Source organism: Lutjanus erythropterus, chromosome 6 (genome assembly GCF_056507025.1).
Source record: "Lutjanus erythropterus isolate fLutEry1 chromosome 6, fLutEry1.hap2, whole genome shotgun sequence".
Taxonomy (NCBI): Eukaryota; Metazoa; Chordata; class Actinopteri; order Lutjaniformes; family Lutjanidae; genus Lutjanus; species Lutjanus erythropterus.
Genome location: NC_139322.1, coordinates 17,932,718 through 17,954,738, shown reverse-complemented (window position 1 = coordinate 17,954,738; position 22,021 = coordinate 17,932,718). Strand labels below are relative to the sequence as shown.

At 40.9% G+C, this 22,021-nt stretch overlaps 1 protein-coding gene and 1 pseudogene across 1 annotated transcript; one reads left to right on the top strand and one right to left on the bottom strand.

The window, feature by feature from the left end:
• The window catches only part of LOC146325120 (uncharacterized), a 29,312-nt pseudogene extending 13,786 nt beyond the window's left edge, over positions 1-15,526 (top strand).
• mafba (MAF bZIP transcription factor Ba) lies at positions 3,957-7,839 on the bottom strand. Its single transcript, XM_084720946.1, has one exon. The coding sequence runs from the start codon at positions 7,366-7,368 to the stop codon at positions 6,145-6,147; it is 1,224 nt and encodes a 407-aa protein (XP_084577072.1). The 5' UTR covers positions 7,369-7,839; the 3' UTR covers positions 3,957-6,144.
• Positions 15,527-22,021: the final 6,495 nt, after the last annotated feature.

The window sequence follows — 22,021 nt, the reverse complement described above, 5'->3', positions numbered from 1 at the left end:
GATTTGTTTTTCAGAATTTTCTATAGATATCATAATAATATCTTTATCATGAATTCTTTTGGCTGAGATAATCGTGCAGTGAAAATCTGATATCGTGACAGCCTTAGTTTGTATGTGTATGTCTGCATGTATGGCAACATGTAATAGCCATGTATTGCAAAAAAAAAAATTCTGACTGTTTTTTTTGTTTCAATCTGTGTTTTGTTAGTCAAATATGTGATGTGATTATTTGTGTGCAGTTATTTAAGAGTGTGCATCTTTTGTGTGTATTTGGGTGTGTTTGTGTGTATGTGTGTGTGTGTGTGTGTGTGTGTGTGTGTGTGTGTCTGGAGTGTAACAAGCAGAAGATAAATAACAGACACAGTGATGCCGTCTTGATCTGAACTGCAGACAGACGGGGCCGGGCTCGGCTGGAGATTGGAGGAGAGGAGATGAAGAGAAGGATGGAGAGACGAGATGAGGAGGAGGAGAAGAAGATGGTGAAGATTGATTGCCATTGACTCTGGTCCAGTGCACTGAAAACTGTGAGGTTCCAACAACCAGTCTGAAACACATGCACACACACACACACACCAATGAGAGAAGATGAATAGTTGGAAAACATAAGCAGTTTGTCTGATTACACTCGTCAGTATAAAATAAAACACAAAATAGACAAAGAGTAATTAGAACAACATATTACTTTCATCCCTTATTCTTATTGTGTTCACACTGGTAGGTGAACACCAACACACACACACACACACATACACGCTCTGAAAAACCCCTCTCAGTAACTGGTTAATGTTCTCAAGTGTGTGTGTGTGTGTGTGTGTCCCTCGGGAAAAGCCTGCTTTAATTCCCTGGGAAATCATTGTGATTTAGAGTAGCAGGGAAGTCACTTCCAATGAAAGTCAATGGACTGCTGGTGTGGCAGTGGGCTGGACTGCCTGTGTGTGTGTATCTCAGTTTAAGGGTGTGTGTTTGTAATATACTGAAATGGAATTTTATCTAAATGTAATTAAATCAACATGATAACACAGACGGAGTTCAAACCACACAGAAGCTGCTGGTAATTAAAATAACCATATGTGGCCCTGAGAATGGAGTAAATACAGTAAAATTAGCAAACACACACTCTTACTAATTATGCGAGATGCAAATGAGTTCATGGTGTTTCAGGTCTCAATGTATAGAACTAGCTGAAAACCAGGCTGTGAAATACCTGCAGCAGGGCTCAGACTAACGCTTGGAGAGTTTCTAAAAGCCGCTGGCCTGCTGTAGCTGACTCCTGAAAAAACATTGTGGGGTCCAGAGCGATGAACAGAAGCTGGCCAGGGGTTGGGGGCTCCTCACTGCTGCTGCTGCTGCTGCTGCTGCTGATACAAGGATCTGGAGGTGGAGGCTGGCAGAGCGGGCTGAATGCAGATAGGATCTCTGTGGGGGGGCGTGAATGTGTGATCGGAGACTAAAATCATTACAGTACGCCTGGTCACTGTGTCCTTGGCTCTTCCGCTGAGCAGAGCCTGATGCTTTCCTCCTCTGTCTTTTTCTTCCCTACTTTTTCTTTCCCCTTTTTTCCCCCACTATCCATTTCTCTGAAGTACTACACATCATTGGTTCTCAACTAAAACATGATATTCTACACAAAATTGAAAAAAAAAAAAGGTTCCTGTAGGTGAAAATCTGTGAAAAAGTTGCCTTCAGGCTGTCCTCTCTGCAGTGTTTGAATTGTGCACGCAAATCAGGGATGACGCAATCAGCAATAATGCAACAAAACATTACACAATGCATCGTAGTGTTTTGATTTATAAACCAGATTACCAATACATTATTAGGATTCACTTTTCACAAACGGTCTAATATTAGTTGAATGCTTTTAGAGATTTGTCATCCAGGAGGTGTAAATAGACTTTGAGCCTCTTTTGTGAAACAGCGCACAGTCAGACAGCTTTTATTCATATGACAGAAATGACTGTTTAGTTATGTGTTTGATTTCTGTCAACCAAGGGCGTCGCCTTTGTTTCAACATTGGAGGGGGGTCATATTAAGTGGATGTCCTCTCCCAGGAGTGTCAAACACACTGGTGATTTTTTTTGCACTAATTTATAGTGGAAATGCCATGGTTCAAACCTACTACAAGGAAAATTCATATTTTGTTGATTTTAGAGGCGCCTGTGGACAAAAGTGGCAGTGCTTTCACAGTTATAATCACAATATATAGCGTCAAATATTAAAAGTTCCCTAAATAAAAATATTCTCCTGCTTTTTTTTTAAAAAAAAAACTATAACTTTGCCCATGAAAATGTAAACACAGGCTTGTTTCATGTAATGTCACATGGAATCCAACTCACTGGCAGGCATTAAGAATAGCTATTTAGAAATAATCTTCTTGCTGATGGGCACCTTAACTTACATAGGTCATACAAAGCCATATTAAATTGAGACTATTTTATAACCAGTTAAAATAACTAGCTTTAAGTCAAGGAAAACACAGGTTACAATTCAAAATATAATGGAATAGAATGCAGTAAAGCTCTCAAGGAAGTGGTTCGTCAAAATAAATACTTTCATGGTTTACGGGGGACAAATGCATGTGTTGGAAATATCTACACCTTTGCTGTCAGGCTCTTGCTCTTTCTTTTCTTGTGAGTCCAGCTGAGCGTCAACATGTGTGTTGAGTTCTGGAGTCATAATACACCATATGATACTGTACATAACACACACAAAGCCTGTTTTCCTCTTCTGTATGTGTGTCTGACCCACTCACACAGCAGCTTCTATATAAAATCTGCAGAAGAAGAAGGTGAAAAGGATCCCCTATAGACACCTAAAAACAGTTGTTTTTGTGATTTTATCGTCACTGTAAATATAGGCCTCTGTCTCTGTGCTGGTTCACCCCAGCTGCACTCCTGCCCCCAGGCTGCGGCTGCATGTCCAGAGAGGGAGAGGAGGGAGAATGTAAACTAGACTCGCCTTCCTTGGGTCTCATTGGTTGATTCCCTGCCTAGCGGTTTTGTCCTTGAGAATGTGCAGACACGGGGCAGATAATGTTCTGACACCAGAAACTCTAGCCCGGGACCAGATCAACACTTACTCCCTTCTTCTTCCACTTCTTTTTCACTGCTTTTATTGTCACACTATCCGGATATACAGATTGAAGAACGACACATTGTTGATATTTTTGTATTTTTACTCCTAAAATGTAATATTTTGTGCTCATATTCGTATGCAGCGAAGATTTAGAGGGATCGGGCCTGCAGACTTCTAATATATTGCAAGTGTGTTGACACATGGCAATCATAAATTCCATTAATGTTAACCATAAAAATATCACACCCGCAGGCGCGCACAAGGGATTATTTTGAAGCTGAGGTCTGGCGCAGCGCGTTGCGCGACTTTTTAAGACTCTAATTGTACAACAACCCGTCAGATTGAGCCTTTAAGTGTATTCAAACACATGCACGCCGAATACCTTAAAAATGCTTTACCACTTAATGTAAATCTGAGGTTTTCATCTCGTTTCTGGTATGTTGCAAGGTCAAAGATCTCCTTTTACGCGGCGGGGTTTCTGCAGAAGTCAGCATGCCAGCAGAGGCCAGCAGCTTGTATAGGAATCTCCCTGCAGCGCCACATAAACGGCCAGACCCGGTGATCTAATCACAGCAGGCCAGTGTGGGCTTTGATCCAAAGTTTCCACATCATTCTTAAGTCTGAAAATAAAAAAATAAAGGCAAAGGACACATGAAGTGCAATTTAAAGGTTGGTGTAAATAAGTCCTGAAAAGCTAAAATATTTTTCCGAAAGCTCTGCGCAAAATTCTGCTCTTCAACTATGAAAACATTTTCTTTTTGAGTGTGTTAAGGCGCTACCGTGACTTAAGCGTGTGTGGTATTATTAATTACTGGTTTTATGTTAATATGACTCATGCAAGTTTTTTTTTCCCTATGGCGGCAGAAAAAAAGTCTGAGAAGTAATTCTTGCCATTTCAATGACTTTAATAAGCAAAATAGGAAACAATTTCTTCCAAAAACAACCAAAAAATAAGACAAAACAGAAACCAGCCTGAATGGAACAGTTCAAATTTAAGTGTTTTTTAACTATTATTCATATAAACAGGATTGAAAATTGATCCCCCATCATCGCAAAGTACGTACATGGTAATAGGTGAAAACAAAACAACAACCCGCTGCTGCAGTTTCAGTTCGATTTCAACACAGTTGAATCAGTAACAAACCAAAAAAAAAAAAAAAAAAAAAAAAAAAAGATTGTTAAATGCATGACTTTTCAACAATAGTTTCAAATGCAAGCACCATGCTTATTCGATATGATCTGACAGTTTGTTAATTTAAATCATTAAAATAAAAACTTTTTAACTATGCATCTGGCCAGCAGAACCAGAATCATCAAATAATAATAAAACAGACACAAAAAACAAACGTATTACATAACATACACATTTGTTTTCATTTTGAGAATTTGCACAACCTGAGTCCCCTTTTTTACTGACCGGCAGGAAAAAAAATCAGGAAAACATAGAGCATTAGTGATCAAAATTTCTATTAAATTGCTCGCGTTATCTAAATATTAACTCTACATAAAACCCCTGACAAGTTGCACTTTTGTTCTAAATACTGTTAAAAAATATAAATCACTAATATCAGGCCCAGTGATAATGTGCTACAGGTGGCTGCCAATCGGAATGAGAGCATGAGCTTTTGTTTAGAGTTAATATAAAGGCAGAACAACACTTTTCTGAATTAAAAGCCACTTTGAATTAAAAAAGACAGAGAGCATTAACTCACTTTGTGTGTGTTAAACATCAAAACTTGGTGCGCAATAGCCTCTTGTGTGCAATCTGGGTCCAATAATATTGTGGCCACGTTTCTCTCAGAACACGTGTCCAAATATTACTCTTAAACTTTGCACTCAGGCCTAAATATTACAGTATAGTATCATAGTATGTCTTCCTGGAGGGAGGTGTGCACAAATTTCAAAATGAAAACGTTCAAATCATCATATCCAAAAAAGTGCACTTGACACAAAGTTTTGTTTGTATTTAAATGCAACTGAAAAAATGCACTCCTCCTCTCTCTGTCTCTCAATCAATCAATCAATACCCCCAAATGATAACAACAACAAAAAATAATCGTACAAAATAAATGAAAACACAACACAAAGAAAGAAAGAAGTTCAAACCAGCCTCCTCAATCTTGTTGTGCAGTTTTGCGGTTGCATAATATTTACAAGCCCCCCCAAAAAACAAACAAACAAACAAACAAAAAAAACCCCCACACCATATGATAATACTACTGCACCGGCAGTCCTGCTGTTCTGTCCCCGCTGCATTTCTCTAAAACCCCCCACAAAAAACTATGGAGAAGCGCAGATCAACAACATGCTCTTATTAATATACACGAGAAGATGAAAGTACAAAATAGAAATTATTACCGTACATGTCCAGCATGCAGGATTAATATTTAATGCAGATTTTTTGTTTTCAATATATATTCGAATATAACCAAGCAGGCAATAAATCAATGTTGAGATGTTGCATAAAATGTCCCCCCTTTCCCTCCCTCCCCTCCCTCCCGGGTGACGGGTTAGTAGACAGACAGAAGTTTAAATTTTGCATAAAGTGGAGTCTTTGCTTTTTGGAGATTTTCCTCAGCTTACACTTGGATGAATGTGAGGCCAGGCCTGCTTGTTTTTGGGAGAACAAAATTACAAGACCTCGACGCCATCCATCCCCCACACTACTTTACAGATTATTTCAAAAAGCCTCAAAAAGGAAAAACAAAAAAAAAGAAAAAAAAAAAAAGAAAAAGTTCATCAGCCGATCCTCCTCTTCTTCTTTGAAGAAGAAAGACAAAAGTCTCTTCACTACATAAGCAACTAATCTACAAAGATGCTGCGACTGATCGGACTCTCTACATTGCTCTTTGTATCTCAGTTGACACGTGGATGGAGAGGTGAGTATATATGAGGATACTATTCGATGGATTATTCTTCTAATATGAATATAATTGTTATTAACCGTTATTAGTATAATCATAAACAGTATGGGAGGAGGTGTGGATTATTATCATCAGCCAGTCAGTCATTTGTGGAGAAAGGAAAGGTGGTGGGGTGGTTGGTGGTGGAGGGGAGAGTTTGTTTGACAACTCACATGAAGAACTCTGGTGATGAAGGGTTGTCACTGGTCGAGCCGGCCTCACGGAACCCGTTATTGGCCCCCGAGCCCGTCAGTTTCTCGCACTTGAGTTTGTAGGCGTCCCTCTCCCTCGCCAGCCGGCTGATCTCCGCCTTCAGCTGCTCCACCTGGTTGATCAGCTGCGTCTTCTCGTTCTCCAGCACGTGTTTCTGCTGCACCCGCTTGAACCTGCAGGACTGCGCGTACCCCCGGTTCTTCAGGGTCCTCCTCTTCTGCTTCAGGCGGATGACTTCGTCCTTGGTGAAGCCCCGTAGGTGTCTGTTGAGCTCCCGCACCGACATGGACACCAGCTGGTCGTCAGAGAAGCGGTCCTCCACGTTCAGGCCGCCCCCGGAACCGTGGTGCGCCGCCGATTGGCTCAGGTGGCCGTGTGCGTGGTGGTGGTGATGGTGGCGGTGGTGATGGAGCGGCTGGTGGGACTCTGGGGACACCGGGGACGGGCTGTCGGGGTCCTGGCTGTGGTGGTGGTGGTGCTGGCTGTGTGGGTGTGCGCCTGGGTGCCCGGACAGGTCCTCGGCGTGGTGAGGGATGCCCCCCGCATATGGGTGATGGTGCTGTTGGCCGTGGCCATGGTGGCTGTGGTGGTGGTGCGGGCCCCTGTAGCCCTCGAAGGCGCCCTGCTGCTGCAGCTGCTGCTGGACGTGCGGGGGTGGAGGGTGGCCGTGAGCTGTGGCTCCGATCAGGGCCTCCACCGCGTCCTCCGGGGTCAGGCTGAGCGTCTGCGGGTCTATCTGCTGGTGGTAACCGCTGTTGGGCATCCAGTAGAGCTCCTCCAGGTGGCTCTTCTGCTCTGTGGGGCTGAAGCTGGGTGAGGAGGGCACCGAGCTGCACGGTGTGCTGATGGGGGTGGAGGACACGGAGCCCTGCGGCTGGAGACGGTTGCACTGGCGCACCCCGTTGCGCTCAAGCCCGGCCAGGCCTTCCTTCTTCACGTCAAACTTCATCAGGTCAAAATCGTTGACATATTCCAGAGCCAGAGGGCTGCTGGGTAGCTCCGGGCCCATGCTCAGCTCTGTGCTCATGTTGCTGTCGCGACTCTTTTGCAGATACGCGAAGGTGCTCGCAAGCGTCGCAAAAACTGACTTATTAATCAGCGTCTCTTCTTTCCTTTCTTGTTTCATGCAATAGTTCTTTTGGCTCCTCCACCGCTGCTGAGCGCTGACTTGCTGTAGCATGAAACACCGTGTGATTGGTGGAAAAAAAGGGGAAAAAAAAGTAGTGGAGGAAAAGTTTCAGACTAATGCTCTGCACACGGTTTGCGTCATATAGCCTACTTCTGCTGGGATAATCTGGCAGAGAGAACAGGCAGGCAGGAGGTAGAGAAAAATGCGTCTCAGTGCAAAAGTAAAAACCTCAGTCCCTTCAGTAGAAGTGTGCTCGCGCACCAAAACAAAAATCAGCATAAATAATATTAAAAGAAATACCAAGTTTGTTCGCTGAGACGGGCACCAGTCCTCGTTTCTTGGTTGTAAGTCCCTTTTTTCTCCAGGAAAATAACAGGAGCGAATAAGAAGCAGAGTAAATAGAGCGTCTGAATTTCGCTGAGAAGCAGCTTTTCCAGCTCTGCACCGCAGAGATTTAAAGGCTCGCCTCTCTCTCCTCTCTCTCCCACTCTGGTATCCAGCAGACTGCGCTCGGAGCCAGCAGCGCTTTATCCTTATAGCGCGCCGTGACGTCGAGCCGAAAGGCTGGATCCCGAGCGCTCCGCTCTCCAATGGGAGCGGGACTCAAGCGCTCAAATAGAGGAAGAGAAGGAGGAGGAGGAGGGCGCACAATACAGTCTTGACAGCTACAGTCAGCTGACCGACTTCCCTAAAAGCAGAAGGTGGGAGGAAAAGTGGAGGAGAAATGCCTTCACTTCATGGACACTCTCCGGTGAAACGCACCGCTTCTGGTCCTCTGTTTAAGGAGAGCTACGTTTCTCAGTGAGAGTAATGTGAGTGAGTTAAAGCCAAGTGAAAAATCATCTGATAGCGCTTTTATGGCAAGAAACTCCATTAGAAAACTTAAAAAATAAGAAAATATGCATTATTAAATCGTTTTATTTGATTATGTTATGTTTTTCTTGCGTGGAGCACACAGGAAACACATTTATCAACTGTCGTTCAAATGGCAATACTGTTATTGAACTGAATTGAACTGAACTGAAGGATGGACAACTGAGAAGCCTAACAGTTGTTCCAGTTGTTTCCAAAAAAACACTTGGAACTATTTGAAAGACAGTGCACGCTGTTCCCTTACTCTCACCACTTAATGAATCAATAATAGTCGATTAAATCGAGTTATTTGACTAATTAAATGAGTTTTTACACCCAGTAGACATATGCTGCAGTGCTTTCACGAGTTTACATAAAATTGAATCATAATTGCCTGTTGCTGTATTTTTTTAACAGTTAAAGGTCGAGGTGACCATTTTAACAATGTCGAAAAGTTGAATGTTGACCTTTCTGGCAAACAAGGACACTTCACTGTTATTTTCTCACTGACTGAATACTCTCTTTGTGGAACTGCTTTTTCTTTTGAGCAGTATCAAATGTTTTTCTGACTATTTTTAGATACAATTTAGGGACTTGTTTGGAAGGAATTCTTATTATCGTTACTAGTATTTTTTTATTGGTGTTTATTTCGTTGTTATTTAGTTTTTTTTTTTGTAGTTTTTTAATGTTGTTTTATCTCCCCTTTCTTTAGATTTTTAATTGCTTCCCATTATGATGTAATGTTTATTTGTATGGATTCCAGGAAAAGTGGTTTCTACCTCGGCAGCGGCTTCAAATAGCCTAAATAAATTGTGTTATTCTGCTGTTATTAATGATGCAGTCACGAACACACTCGTCTTACAGCAACATTTTGAGGTTTAGACTATAATATTACCCACAATGGGGAATCATATCAAACCTCTAAACAATTCTTAGTATAACTTATATATCTGTGATCCTTAATAGAGACTACTTGGTGACCTTACTGCTGAACTTAATAGATTTTTTAAATAATTTTGCTGTGATACGACCGCAGCACTGATGTGTGTGTTTATGTAACCCGTGTTATACTCATTATGGGCTATTAAGTGTATTTTTCCTGGTTAAAGTAAAGTTGACTTTGTTCAGAGCCTGTTATTACTCTCAGATTCCCACATCAGGCTCCTCTCTTCGGCTCGGACAGTTTGTTTTACACCGGGCGGCCAGCAGCAGCATCAGGGGGATGGAGCAGAAAACAGGCTCAAGGCTGCCCCTGTGTGGACAGCACGGGAACAGGCGCATGGAGCCGCATGCTGCGATGCTGCTCGTATAGATTTCCTTTTATTTTGCTGCTCGGATTTTTATCTCCGCACTAATTGCTCGTTTTAAAAGGTCACATCCTGCAATTATGACTGACAACAATTAATCTCTGTCATTTGAGCCTCGCAAACACCCAGTGTCACATGTTTAATCATCTCTCTGACACTGTAACAGGTAGTTTGGCCAAAATAGGATGAGATCCTCCAGCATGTGAGTGTGTGTGTGTGTCGTTGATTTTTATCTGTATTTTAATTGCCTGCCAAAAAAAGAAGTAGCGTGAGCAAATGTCTCGCTTCCCTGCAAAAAGAAAGCGCTTGTAAATGAGTCAATTTTCAAGGATCGATTGGATTATCATTTCGTTTCCACCTCATATCCACGGTTGAGTACAGCCGCGACCAGCGCGTATTGATCAGGCTGGATGTGAGAGGAGGCTGCCAAAGATGAGAGCCGATAATGAAGGGCTTATTTGTTTGGGTTAAATTCTTAATCAGTGTGAGTCGCACAGCAGTGATGAACTCTGAATACAACACATCATAAATCATCATCGTTAAACATTATTTTTAAAAAATGCAATTCAATTTATTCAGCTGTTTGGGTAGTTTAAGAATATTTTTTAATTACAGCTACAAGTCTGACCTGAAATGATAAATACAACTATTAAAAAAAATAAAGCTAAATTATATGAAATTAGAAAACAGTCACACAGAATATCAACATTTTCATGACGCATTAATGAGGAAGAGACAGAAACTTTGAAGAACGGCAGAATGATTTATGGTAATCACTTACCTATTATTATTATTATTATTATTATTATTATTATTATTATTATTATTATTATTATCGTGTAAAATAGACATTTTATACAATTTTATGCGCATGCCTCAACATTTTACACCAAACCACATCATAATAATTGTCTATTTTGATTCAAGGCTCATTAAATTGCACTTCCAAGCGGCTCTGGATTGTTTTAAATCCTCATGTGATATTTAGCAGAAATCAACAGACACCGGTCATTTATCCTGACCCTGTCTCACATCTAAAGCCCATTTAGACACTCACTACTCTTTCTTTTTCAGCTTCAGAGCGCCTGGTTATCATTTCATCCTGATACACTCAAATACACATTCAAGCCAATTTCTTCTTAACGCACAATCAAAAACAGGTAGTTAAGCAGGTAGCGTTTATGTGTCTGACATTCTCTTTTTTTTTTAAATTCCCTGAACCTGTGGAAAGAAGCAGGCGAGCTTCTCACTTCTCATCTCCAACTTCAAAAAGCGCCCGGAGCGCGTCGTGCCGTACCGAGCCGAGCAGCTCTAAAGCCTCCTCCCAGTGAGCGAGGCCGACCCGCCGGCAGCCCCATTAGGTTGTAATGCTCTCTAATATAGCCCGAGTCCACCGTCTAATAGATCCAGGCAGGCCTGCCGGCGGCTCTCCCCCTTCGGTAATAACGGGCTGTAATGGAGAGACGAGATGTAAAAAAGCGTCCATGTCAGCAGCATATCGGTGGTTAATGATCTATTAAGTGATCCGTGTGCTTATGGACAGCGAAAAAAAGTGTTGATGCTTGCTTATTCGCCCCTAATGAGAGTCCCATCCTACGGATTTTAGGAATGAATAACAGAAATAAAATCACCTTTAAAATGTTACATTTAACAGTTGAGGCATGGAGGCTGCAGTGGCTGCAGAGCTTCCCACAGCTCACATCTCACACCTGCAACAGGCCCGCTGCTCTCACACAGGAGGCCCATGGAGCGTCTATAGGACCAGACATGATTCCCACTCTCAAATATGGATTTCTACTCTGCTCCAGGACCTATCCATGCATGTGGATCTGCTGTCCGGAGGCCGGGGTTTGCTGCCAACACCGGCTTGGATCTAAGGGAACTCAAACTTTGTCTGTATGGGAGGATGCAGTGGCTATGAGGAATACTTTAAAAAAAATCAGGCTGTTTGTCCCACTCTGAGGTAAACAGTTGGTTTTATTCGGTCGTTTTTTTTGGCGTGCGTAATGATTAACTTTAACGGTCCCCCCGACTATTCCTGGAAATGTTGCAGGACAAAACGGACGGTAGCCGAGCTGGAAGGCCCCTGACAGGAGGAGTGAGGGATGGAGATGGAGAGACGGTGCTTTCGGAAGTGCTGCTTTCATGAGCTTTGACGAAGGAGGGAGAAAAGAGACGCGCAGATACGCACAGCCCCGGCTTCACCGTGCAAAAGTTTTACGCGTGTAACCGCTTTCTTTACAGTGACTAGAGGTTTTGAAAAGTGTTATAACTGAGCTTTCACATGGAGAATTAATATATGCAAATGTAAATTTAAATTTAAATGTTGAACCTTTCTCTCACAGCTGCCGATTTATGTTGTGTTTTTGTGATTTTATAGAAAGAAACTTCCGAAATATGTCGAAGAATACCGTAGTTTACCACTGATTCAAGTTCAATTCTTTACTTAAAATGTATAGCTACAACTAATTAAAAATACATTTTATCCGTGCAACTCTATGATCAGTTTCCCCAGTGTGTAAACAGGTGTCTCCCGGAATTATCTCACTGTGTCTTTGACATAAATTAATCATAATCCCATTAAGAAAACTGATAAAGCCATTTGTTTCTAAAATCTCAGTTTGATTAAACGCACAGTGGCTAACGTGCATCACTAATCTAACATCTTCCGTTTTTACAACGTGAAGTTACTCAGGCATTCTTGTTTACTCCAGACTGATCGATTATCTCTGTGAAAACATGTATTATTAAGACGTGTCGTCTGTGTAAACAGGCAGAGGCCAGCCTCTGGAGAAAGCTAACATCCCCATCAGGAGGATAATTGACTGACGATGTTTTTTGTTTTTTGTTTTTTCAGGAAAAAACAAGAGGTGAGATAAGTGCAAATTCTGGCAACCTCATTAATATGAAAAAGTATCGATTTAACAGTGAATTACAAATTGTTTATCTTTTAAAAAGGATCCTTCTACGTGCTGTCTTGTTGGTGCACAGGCCTACCTTTGACAGTCATAATTCTTCAGTGTTATCACAGACAGCAGCTTCACTTTCACCAGTTACCCGCTGAGAAGAAGGTAGTTGTGTTTGCAGGGAAAATTAGAGCTTATTTCTTGTGACAGGGCGCCTCTGGTGGCGCATTTACTCATAGCTAATAGTTTGATGTGTATCATCAGTGACATGCAGCCTTTTTTTGGCACTAACCTCATGCAGACAGCTCCAACTTCTGTTCTTTTTTAGTCTCTTTTTCAGAGGCAGAGAGGGTATAAAAATATGATGGCGAGGCCAAGGTATAATTGTAGGCCTTTTCTGAGATTAGATGTCTCTGATTGACATGTTGTAAATATAACAACAAATAAATGTCAGTACGCACTGTACTGGCTTAATCCCAGCAGAAAAAGAACAATAAATCTGCCTTTTGCTGTGGTCATTTCATTAATGTAAATTGCAATGCTATGTACAATAGTTTGGCTTCCATCCAGTTGGCTCTTTGCTGAGGCTCATGCATAACATTGGGTCTTATCATAAACTGGGGCTGTGTGACCACAGAATGTAGGCGACACCACAAGAACCAAATATCAGAGTGCTGGTAGAACATAATTAAAGCCCGTATTCTCTGGTCATAACCACAATTTACATCTGTATCCTCTCAGCCAATAACAGGCTACTGTAATTCTACAGAAACGTCAAGTATCTAAATTCTTGTGATGTACTGAGGACATAATTGTGTTAATTTCTACTCACGAGGAACACCTGTTTCTCGTGAACAACAATGTACAAAAACTTCATGCATCAAATGGTCTTTTTCTAGCTTTTTTCTTGCACAGACTCAGTTGTCTCTGTGAGACTCTGTCTGGCATTAACTTGTCAGTGCTGAGGAGCATCCTTTCATGGCCTTCTCTAATTATCTGCACATGGAGCTGTCAGGCCACATCTCTGGCTTTTATTAAATTTCCACTTCATATAATATTCTGGAAAATATGCATCATCCATAGTGCAGTATATACAACAGCACTAGTGTGTTATTAAGCGGAGAGTAAAGAAAAGCTTTTAACTGGTCCCGAATAGCTCTGTGTAATAACTTAGAAGACTATTTATTTTCCTGTCAAGTGTGTAAGGAATAAATGTTTTTGCTAAGAGTTTGTTAAAGGCATGTTTCCTAACTGTTCACCAGTGTGCATCACTAGGTAGCTGACCCCGAGGTCACTTTTATGCCAGTGTATGAGTGTGTGGGCATGATTGATCTGGAAGTGGGTGGCTGCTGCAGCGGGCGAACCAGCATTTTTTCTTCTGACATGTTTCTGCCTCAGAGTCCTCCTCTCCTCTCCTCTCCTCTCCTCTCCTCTCCTCTCCTCTCCTCTCCTCTCCTCTCCTCTCCTCTCCTCTCCTCTCCTCTCCTCTCAAACTATAATGATTAGCTGCAGTTCTAGAGGAGAATTGCTAATAATTAATGTCTGCTACTTTTGCTATTGTGTTTTTTTATTTATTTATTTTTTGTCTTGCTGCCAATTTCTGCACTTTTACCAATTCACAAGCTTTCTTAATGATTTTAATTGTGTGTTTTCTTATTGCATGTCTGTACCTTGGTGCCATTGTAAATGAGGGTTCTCCCTCTTCCCAGAGGATTCATATAAATAAATTATAATTAACTAATCAGTCAGTCGAACAAAATGAGCTGCCAAATATTTTGATAATTGTTTCATTTTTCAAGCCAAAATGTTAAAATTTAGCTGATTACAGAGAAATATGTAATATATTTTCTGTACTAAATTATAAAATGACCCTGATATGTCATCAGAGATGAAGGAGTCATACTAACAACAACACTACAGAACTTCTGTTTTTGTTTGCTCATTTCACATTATTCCCTTTGCATAGAGTTGAAATTAATACAGATTGTTCACCAAATTAGTTAGGGTCTGTCTATGAGTCATAAAAAAAGTCATTAATGATCCTTTTGAAGGAGTAGCAGTTTAAAAAGGTTAAATTGAACAATATGTTAATGGGGTTTGGCAGGTAGTGAGACAGTGAACCACTAAACTCCAGAGTGTATATTGTCAGAGCAGTGGGCTTTTGTTTTCAGGATGACTTTACACTGAGAGACAGCTGACAGATACAAACAGTTGATCAAGGTACAGTGTATGACTCATTGTCACTTGTCGTTGTCCTATTACAATGTTGTGCTTTTCTTGTGCTCATGTAAATTCAGTGTCCCTGCAACCTGCAGGCATCCTGCCCAAGCTTCGAGCCTGGGGAGGAGGGGTAGATCATAAATTAAATTGGGTTTCAACCTATTAAATAAACCGTCTATGGCTACAACTTGGTATTTGACTGTAGTACTCAATTTTGAACACTTGGGTGTTATATATTACTCCTTTAAAGTCTTTGTTTTTTGCACAAAAAAGTAAAATATGTCAATAAATTTTAAGACATCACTTTGGGGTCTGAGAAATTGTGATGAGCTTGGTTCACATGTTTTGAAAACATTTTATAGACTAAACCATTAATTGATTAATCATGAAATGATTGGCAGATTAATTAAATAAAAATAATGTTTAGTTACAGCTCTACTCTCCTCTCTTTTATTTTTCTCTCCTTTCACCCCAGCTGTTTTTTTTCTCTCCTCGTGTTTCCTCCTCAGGATGATCAGGATGCTCCTATCCAACACTGTCCCTGCATGCCATCATAATCTCTGGACCTGTTGTCATTCACCACAAATCAGAAGACGCTCGCTTTAATCAAACATCTCTACTCTCCACTCTTCCGTATCCTCTTCTTTTATTCTTCCTCTCTCCTCCTCTGTCCACCCTCCCTCCCTTGCTGGGTGACCTCCTTGCCTCTCGGCTCTCTCACCCCTCTCCTCTGGCCCTGGCCCTCGCTGGCCCTGCCCACCCTGGGTCATTTATCATGGGCCAGGAGGGGAGCCCCTGGGCCTGCAGGCCCCTGTCAGCCCCTGCAATCGCCTCTTTGTGGCTCCTAGCAAACAAGTGTCGGATCAGCAAAAGTCTATTAAAGCCTGGTGGGCCTTTCTCAGCCAATTGGGTTCGGGTCACTGAGCTGCTCTCCGTGCTGCTCCGAGAGCTCTTTGTGTCGCCGCCGTTCGCTGACACAGATCCCCACAAGATTAATGATTTTTAGCAGCCATTTGGGTCTCATTCGCAGGGTCCTTCTCTCTTTCTCTCTCTTTGGCCCTTTTCCTCTTTTCTCCACTCATCCTGTCCTCTTTTTTTCATTTAACCTATTTTTTCTACTATGCTACCTCCTGTTTTCTCACTTTTTGCTCTCTGGTTTACTCCTCCCCTCCTCCCTTTCACTGTTACCCCAATCAATGTTGACCATTCTGTGTCTTCACTTTGTGAGGTCAATTTACGCATACAAGTGTTTATTTTAAGTGATTACCACTAATGGTTGGGTAATACTTTATTTTACAGTACATGAATGATGACAATCTGTAATGTACTGTATCACATTTGACAAAAACTATAATAACATTAACACTGTACTGTAAACTAAAGTGAAATCACATTTCTGCTGCTTGAGACACCTTCTTGGGCTGGTCCCATACAATTAGCAGAGTAGCCAAGACCAGTGCCTACTTCTCTGATCAAATCACAGTATCTGCCCACAGTATTATAATAAATCTGGTTCACATATTGTTTTTAAACATTTAAGTGGTGTCAGCTGCAGCATAAATCTAATCAGGGGGCTTGGGCTAACCACAGGGGGGCACAAACTGTTTGTGAGAGCTCAGTCTTACACTCAGTTGACACATCACTGTGGAGACAAATGTTTAGGTTTTCACATTTAATATGATAAATATAAATTGATTAATAAAAAAAAAATAAGTCAGCTCATTTGGGCCACATCTGACCCAACCTGACCCTGTGTTAAAGTAGCAGTAGATATGATTTCACTTTAGTTTACAGTACAGTTCTGTTGTAATGTGTCTCTAATTAGTCTCAAATAAAGTCTAATTAAGGGTATAATTACTGTCTAATAAAGGGGGTATTAATTCTAGTATTTTTTCTAATTTGATGCAAAGTATGGCTTGCTACATCTTAGTAGTATACTGTAAAATAAAGTGCGACTAATCTTATTTCCCTCCTTTGTTTCAGAGTGCTTTGCTCCTGCCTGATAAATCCAGAGGATGTTAAGAAACCAGCTCGAGCATCCACATTACAATCCTGGCAGGCTTCCCCGCAGCGTGCCTCGAGAGGCTCTGAGTAATTTGAAATCTTCGAGCCACTTCCACGACTTCCATGTTGCCATGTTCTCAGTGTTGTTTCCAGTAATTACTGCAGGTTAAGTGCACGTCCCGGAGCCCAGTGGAGGCAGCTCTATCCCTCACCTGGGACATGACTCAGCACAGTTCAGGTCATCCGGCCATTTCCCTGACCACTGGACCACACCCCGACCTACTCTAAACCCACAGGACAAGCGCTATTTACGCAGGACTCATGTTCACTTACATCACCTAATGTAATGGTTGTTTTATTTACTGGCTGAAACACAGCTTCACACTGACATGTTTAACCATTTGAATTCTACAGACACACATATATTTGTCCTCTATTCTAAATTTTAGCTGCTTTCCCTAAAATCTAAGAAGTGTCATGTCATATGGTCAAAGTTAAATAATATGTACCCAGACAGTCTATATGCAGGTTTATTTAATTTTGCCATGTAGGAATTTATATTTAAATATGCATTCATTGTCTCTACATGATGTGAACATTACAGGATAGTTTCACATTTCTTCAAGTGTGTCTTAAACCAATACTCACATACCTGTGAGGTTTCAGCAGTCTGAGTTAAATAAAACTCCCTCTTTGTTTTACTTGACCTCTGTTGCAGCTCAGCAAGGAAACCCTGTATATGAAAATGCACACTTGATTTGACTAATTAACACTAGGTGAACTTTAACATATATTTTTGCACAAAAAGGGGGATTTTATCCACCAACACTTGCACTGGAGGTATGTTAGGAAAGGGGTCCGTTCACAGCCAGTATGGTTAACAGATATTTTGCTGTATACGTGGACAGGTGAGTAATGTTAGGAGATAGACGTGTGACCTGTGAAAAATGTGAACAAGAGATATTCGTTAATGCCATTTAAGCTCCAAATTGAGATTTAGTCTTTATGTATATCAATGATCTGAACTGTAAAGGTACAGAGTGAAGCAATTTACATGTATTAATCTCCTGTATTGCAAATATGTGGACAGATTTTAATGTAACTTAAAAAAAATGAGTCCTCTTCCAAACTTGGATGGGATATTCATGACGTTTGCACCTTGCCTCTGTTCAGCTCTCCACCACAGCCAGTAGCGTGCAACACTAGGTAACGTTAGCTCGGAAATGGAGTCTGCCAAACGTCAACAAATGACCAGCATCCACCACAACAGAAGCTTAACTTTACCTATCTACCCAATGCCAGTAAGTCACATTCACTGTATGCCATGTCACTGTTTTGGATGATGCCCAGGATGCTCATTCACACCTACAAAGAGCAAGCAACAGGATGCTAACTGCAGTTCTTTTAATGGCCACTAGTGTCATTAACAAGAATTTTCTCAAAATTCCTCATAGTACCTTTAAAATTCCTCAACCTTCTGTGTGATACAGTATGTAAAAACTCAAATATTATATTCATACTCATATTTCATAGTCTTCTCCCTTATTAATATTATTGTTAAAAGCTTACAGGGTCTGTTTTATCTCTGGATTATTCTTCTAAGGTGAAATGTATGGAGCAGCAGTGAATGAAACTGTGTGTGTGTGTGTGTGTGTGTGTGTGTGTGTGTGTGTGTGTGTGTGTGTGTGTACATGTGAAAACATAATATTCCTCTCTCCTCTGTGTTAGTGAAGCTGTCACTGAGGCTGCTGGTCGGTCAGCTCTCCCTGTGTGTTTACAGCATATCTGTTTTAAGACTGAATAGATGAACCCAGCCTGCCGCCATGTCCATCCACCTGCCCTGTTTCCTGTCTGATTAATCTGCTCTTTGTGTGTGTGTGTGTGTGTGTGTGTGTGTTTGTTTGTATGTGCGCCCGTGTGTAAATGGTTATAGATGGGGCGACACCACCACACTGGCAGTCTGAATCATTACTCACGAAGATAGGGAGAGACCCAGGGCCGAGGAACCCCTAACATCCTCCTCCTTCCTACACAGACGCACACACACACACACACGCACACACACACACAAACACACACACCCTGATACACACATATCCCCAGGTTATTCATTTCTAAGCAGAGTGCCTGGCATTTCACCACATCCACCCCCCTTTATTAAGAGACTGAAGCTGCGGGTTCCCTCTTGGAAAGGGGGAGTGAGGGATGGTTTTCGATTGGGCCTCATACTCTTTGTTTGCTCCTTTCCTCTTTACCCGTTCTCTCGTCATTTCTCTTAATCTTTCATTTCCATCTCTTTCTCCCTCTCTCTCTGTCTTGTTCTCTCTTTTTCTCTCTTTCTTCTAGAGAAAGTGTCCGCCCCCGACAGCTACTTGTTTCACAAAACCAAAGGTAAGGATGAAAAAATACCTCTATGAACTACCAAAATGTGCTTGAACACTTGTTTCAAATATCTTAACAGTAATTATCAGCAGCTTCCAGGCTCAAGAGTTGTTGTAAAAGTTCATAACACTGATCTACATAATAGATTTACACTGATGATGGACATTTCAGACAGTTCCCGGGAAAAGTCAATGGGTGTCATGCATGAACTCTTCATATGCCCAGTTTTGATCTCAAATTGTGTGCGCAAACAGTTTTAAGAGTTCCCTAGACCACACATAAGCCATACCAAGCCACGCACAATCTGACTGCACCTGCTGCACCCCATCTCCAATGTTGGCTCCAATGTGCTCATCCATGTCAGTTAATACGTTTTTTGTTCCTTTTGCTGCGCTTGGATGCAATTTCCTTTCAATTTCTTTTCTTCTTTTTGTCTGAGTTTAACGTTACCTGTCTGATGTCAGTGACTTGTTGGCTTGTGGTTTGCACATGGTGCTTAAGTGTGCTGCCCATATATAGATTTATTGGGGCGTTTTCATATGCTAATTGCAGATTTCCTGGCACACACATCCAATTTAAGATCAAATGCGATTCATCAACATACTCTGGTGGGTAAGACCAGACTTGACTGTGAGCACATGTTTCATGAATCCTATGTAGGATTTTCTTATTTTCCTTTTTATTACTTTGTGTAAGAACAAATATAAAAGAAAAATATTAGAACAATCATGCATGACGCCCAACGAACCAGAGCTTGAGATTAAGGATGTCCTGGCAATAATAAAAATACAAGGATACAGCGTCACAGACAACTGAAGAGACTTATCACTATAAATGGAATTATTACATTTATGCTATGCCACACATGCACTTACACACTGTCATGGTGTTTAAAATAAAATTATGTTTACTATGAGATATGCTCAAGGTGTGTTCATGTAAATTTCCACCAACGCACTCCAATTAGAAACCGGGTTGACTTTATACTGCAGTTTACCATGATGCATTTATCAATCTAACAGTCACAAACAAACAAGAAGCAGTAACTCAACCAACAATCAAAAGAATAACAAAAACTGACAGTGGTCAAACACCTGAGGTGATTTAATTTTTTTATATAGATAGAAGTGCTGTTTAATTAAAGTATATTTATTATATAGAATGAAAAAAATTACTTAAATTTGGGATAGTAGTTGTTAAGTCTGAGACAGCTGAAAGAGAAATTGTGAGACAGAGAAAAAAGTTATTTTCTAGGCTGTCTGGCTGTATTAGTAGAGATACTCTCAAATAACCATAATTAATATTAATGAACACAGCAGACAGATTCACATCAAAATCAATACTTCCATGTTCCCCTCATTCAGTTTAGGTATAGGTGAAACACACACAACCTCTGGCACAGTTTCCTTGATATATTTATAATAATAATTCAGGATTAATAGCAAATCTTTCCCAGTTGCACCTTATTTGGTTCCTCATTTTGTCTCTTTCCAGGTTGAGGAAGAGCCCTTTGCTTTGTGGAATATATGAGAGCAATTAAAACCCCATCATGAAGAGACTGTGGACCTAAACAGAATGGTAAAATGGCAGTATTGTCGAGTATCCTTATAGAGAGCACTGCTCCACCGAGATAAAAAATGTATGTCGTGTGTGTTCATAGATTTGATTTCAGAAAAGGTGTGTTTGTGGTCCTCAGAGCGCTTGAACACGTCTGCTGTTTACAGCGTATATGCATGAGTATACGTGTCCGTAGCAGTATGTATGCATGTGTTGGAAGGGGGGTATATATGTACAGGAAGAGAGCCTGTAAATAAATCTGTTTGGGGATTGGGGGTGTGGGGATGAAATATGGTCCCAGGGATGTGGAGCAATGTGAAAAACTCGGCAACGCCAGGGAATAACAAATCTCCTGATGTCGCCTCGCCGCAAAATAAATACACTCCCCCGTACAAGTCATCCATCTGGACTATGAGTCGCAACAAAGACGCCCCCAATACATCCCCAACGCACACACACATGTCCACACATACACCCAACACCCATCCCACACAGCAACCATATTTATTTACACTTTTTTTGTTTGTTTGTTTGTTGAATTAAATGAAAACTGCTAGTGGGGGGTTGGAAAGTGTATTTATTGTTATTTTGTGAATGAAATGTGATTTTTCACCCCCCCCTCACCACCACCTTTCCTTAAAAATGCTGTCTGTGTCTTAATGGGTGGTTCAGAGGGGTGGGGTTGTGGGGTGTAGGGTTTGTGGATCGGGCGTTTTAACTAATGATCGATCACGGGGGATTAAATAATTAAATTTCAGCCTTGACAATTTAAAAGTCTCCCCACACGTAGTCGACTGAATGAGGAAAGAGGCAAAGATGAAAGATTCTGCCCGCAGCAATGTATCAGAAGGATTCAACATCTAATACATTACAGGGAGAAAGTGTGTGTGTGTTTTGTGTGTGTGTGTGTGTTAGCACACGGCTGTACTGTTTTTAGCTTATGCTCATGCACACACACACTCTCTAGTGTTATTTCCTGACATAGTAAGTACCTTCAACAAACCATGTAGGCCTATCAGGTTCCTCTTCACCAGTGGTGGGAAGTAAATAAGTAAAAATACTTTGTTACTGTACTTCAGTAGAGTTTTCAGGTGTCTTCACTTGAGTATTTATTTTTCTCATAACATTTTACTCTTACTCCCTACATTTTAACAAAAGTAACTATAATTTTTACTAATTACATTTTGAAAACAGGCTGGTTACTTTAGTTTTAATACATTTGAGGAGAATTATTATTATATATATTATATTATATTTTTATTAACACCTTCACATCAAGACTGATCTCCTGACCTAAATGGATGAAACATTAACACATAGAAAAGAAGATTCCTTGGTGTAACCATCAGTGGATTTTCATGCACGAGCATGACAGATGTAGCGAGAAGAAAATGATGTAACAATATGAAAATGATGTAAAAGATGTAACACGATGAAAATGGCTGAAAAGACAAAGCAAAACGGGTGAAAATGAAG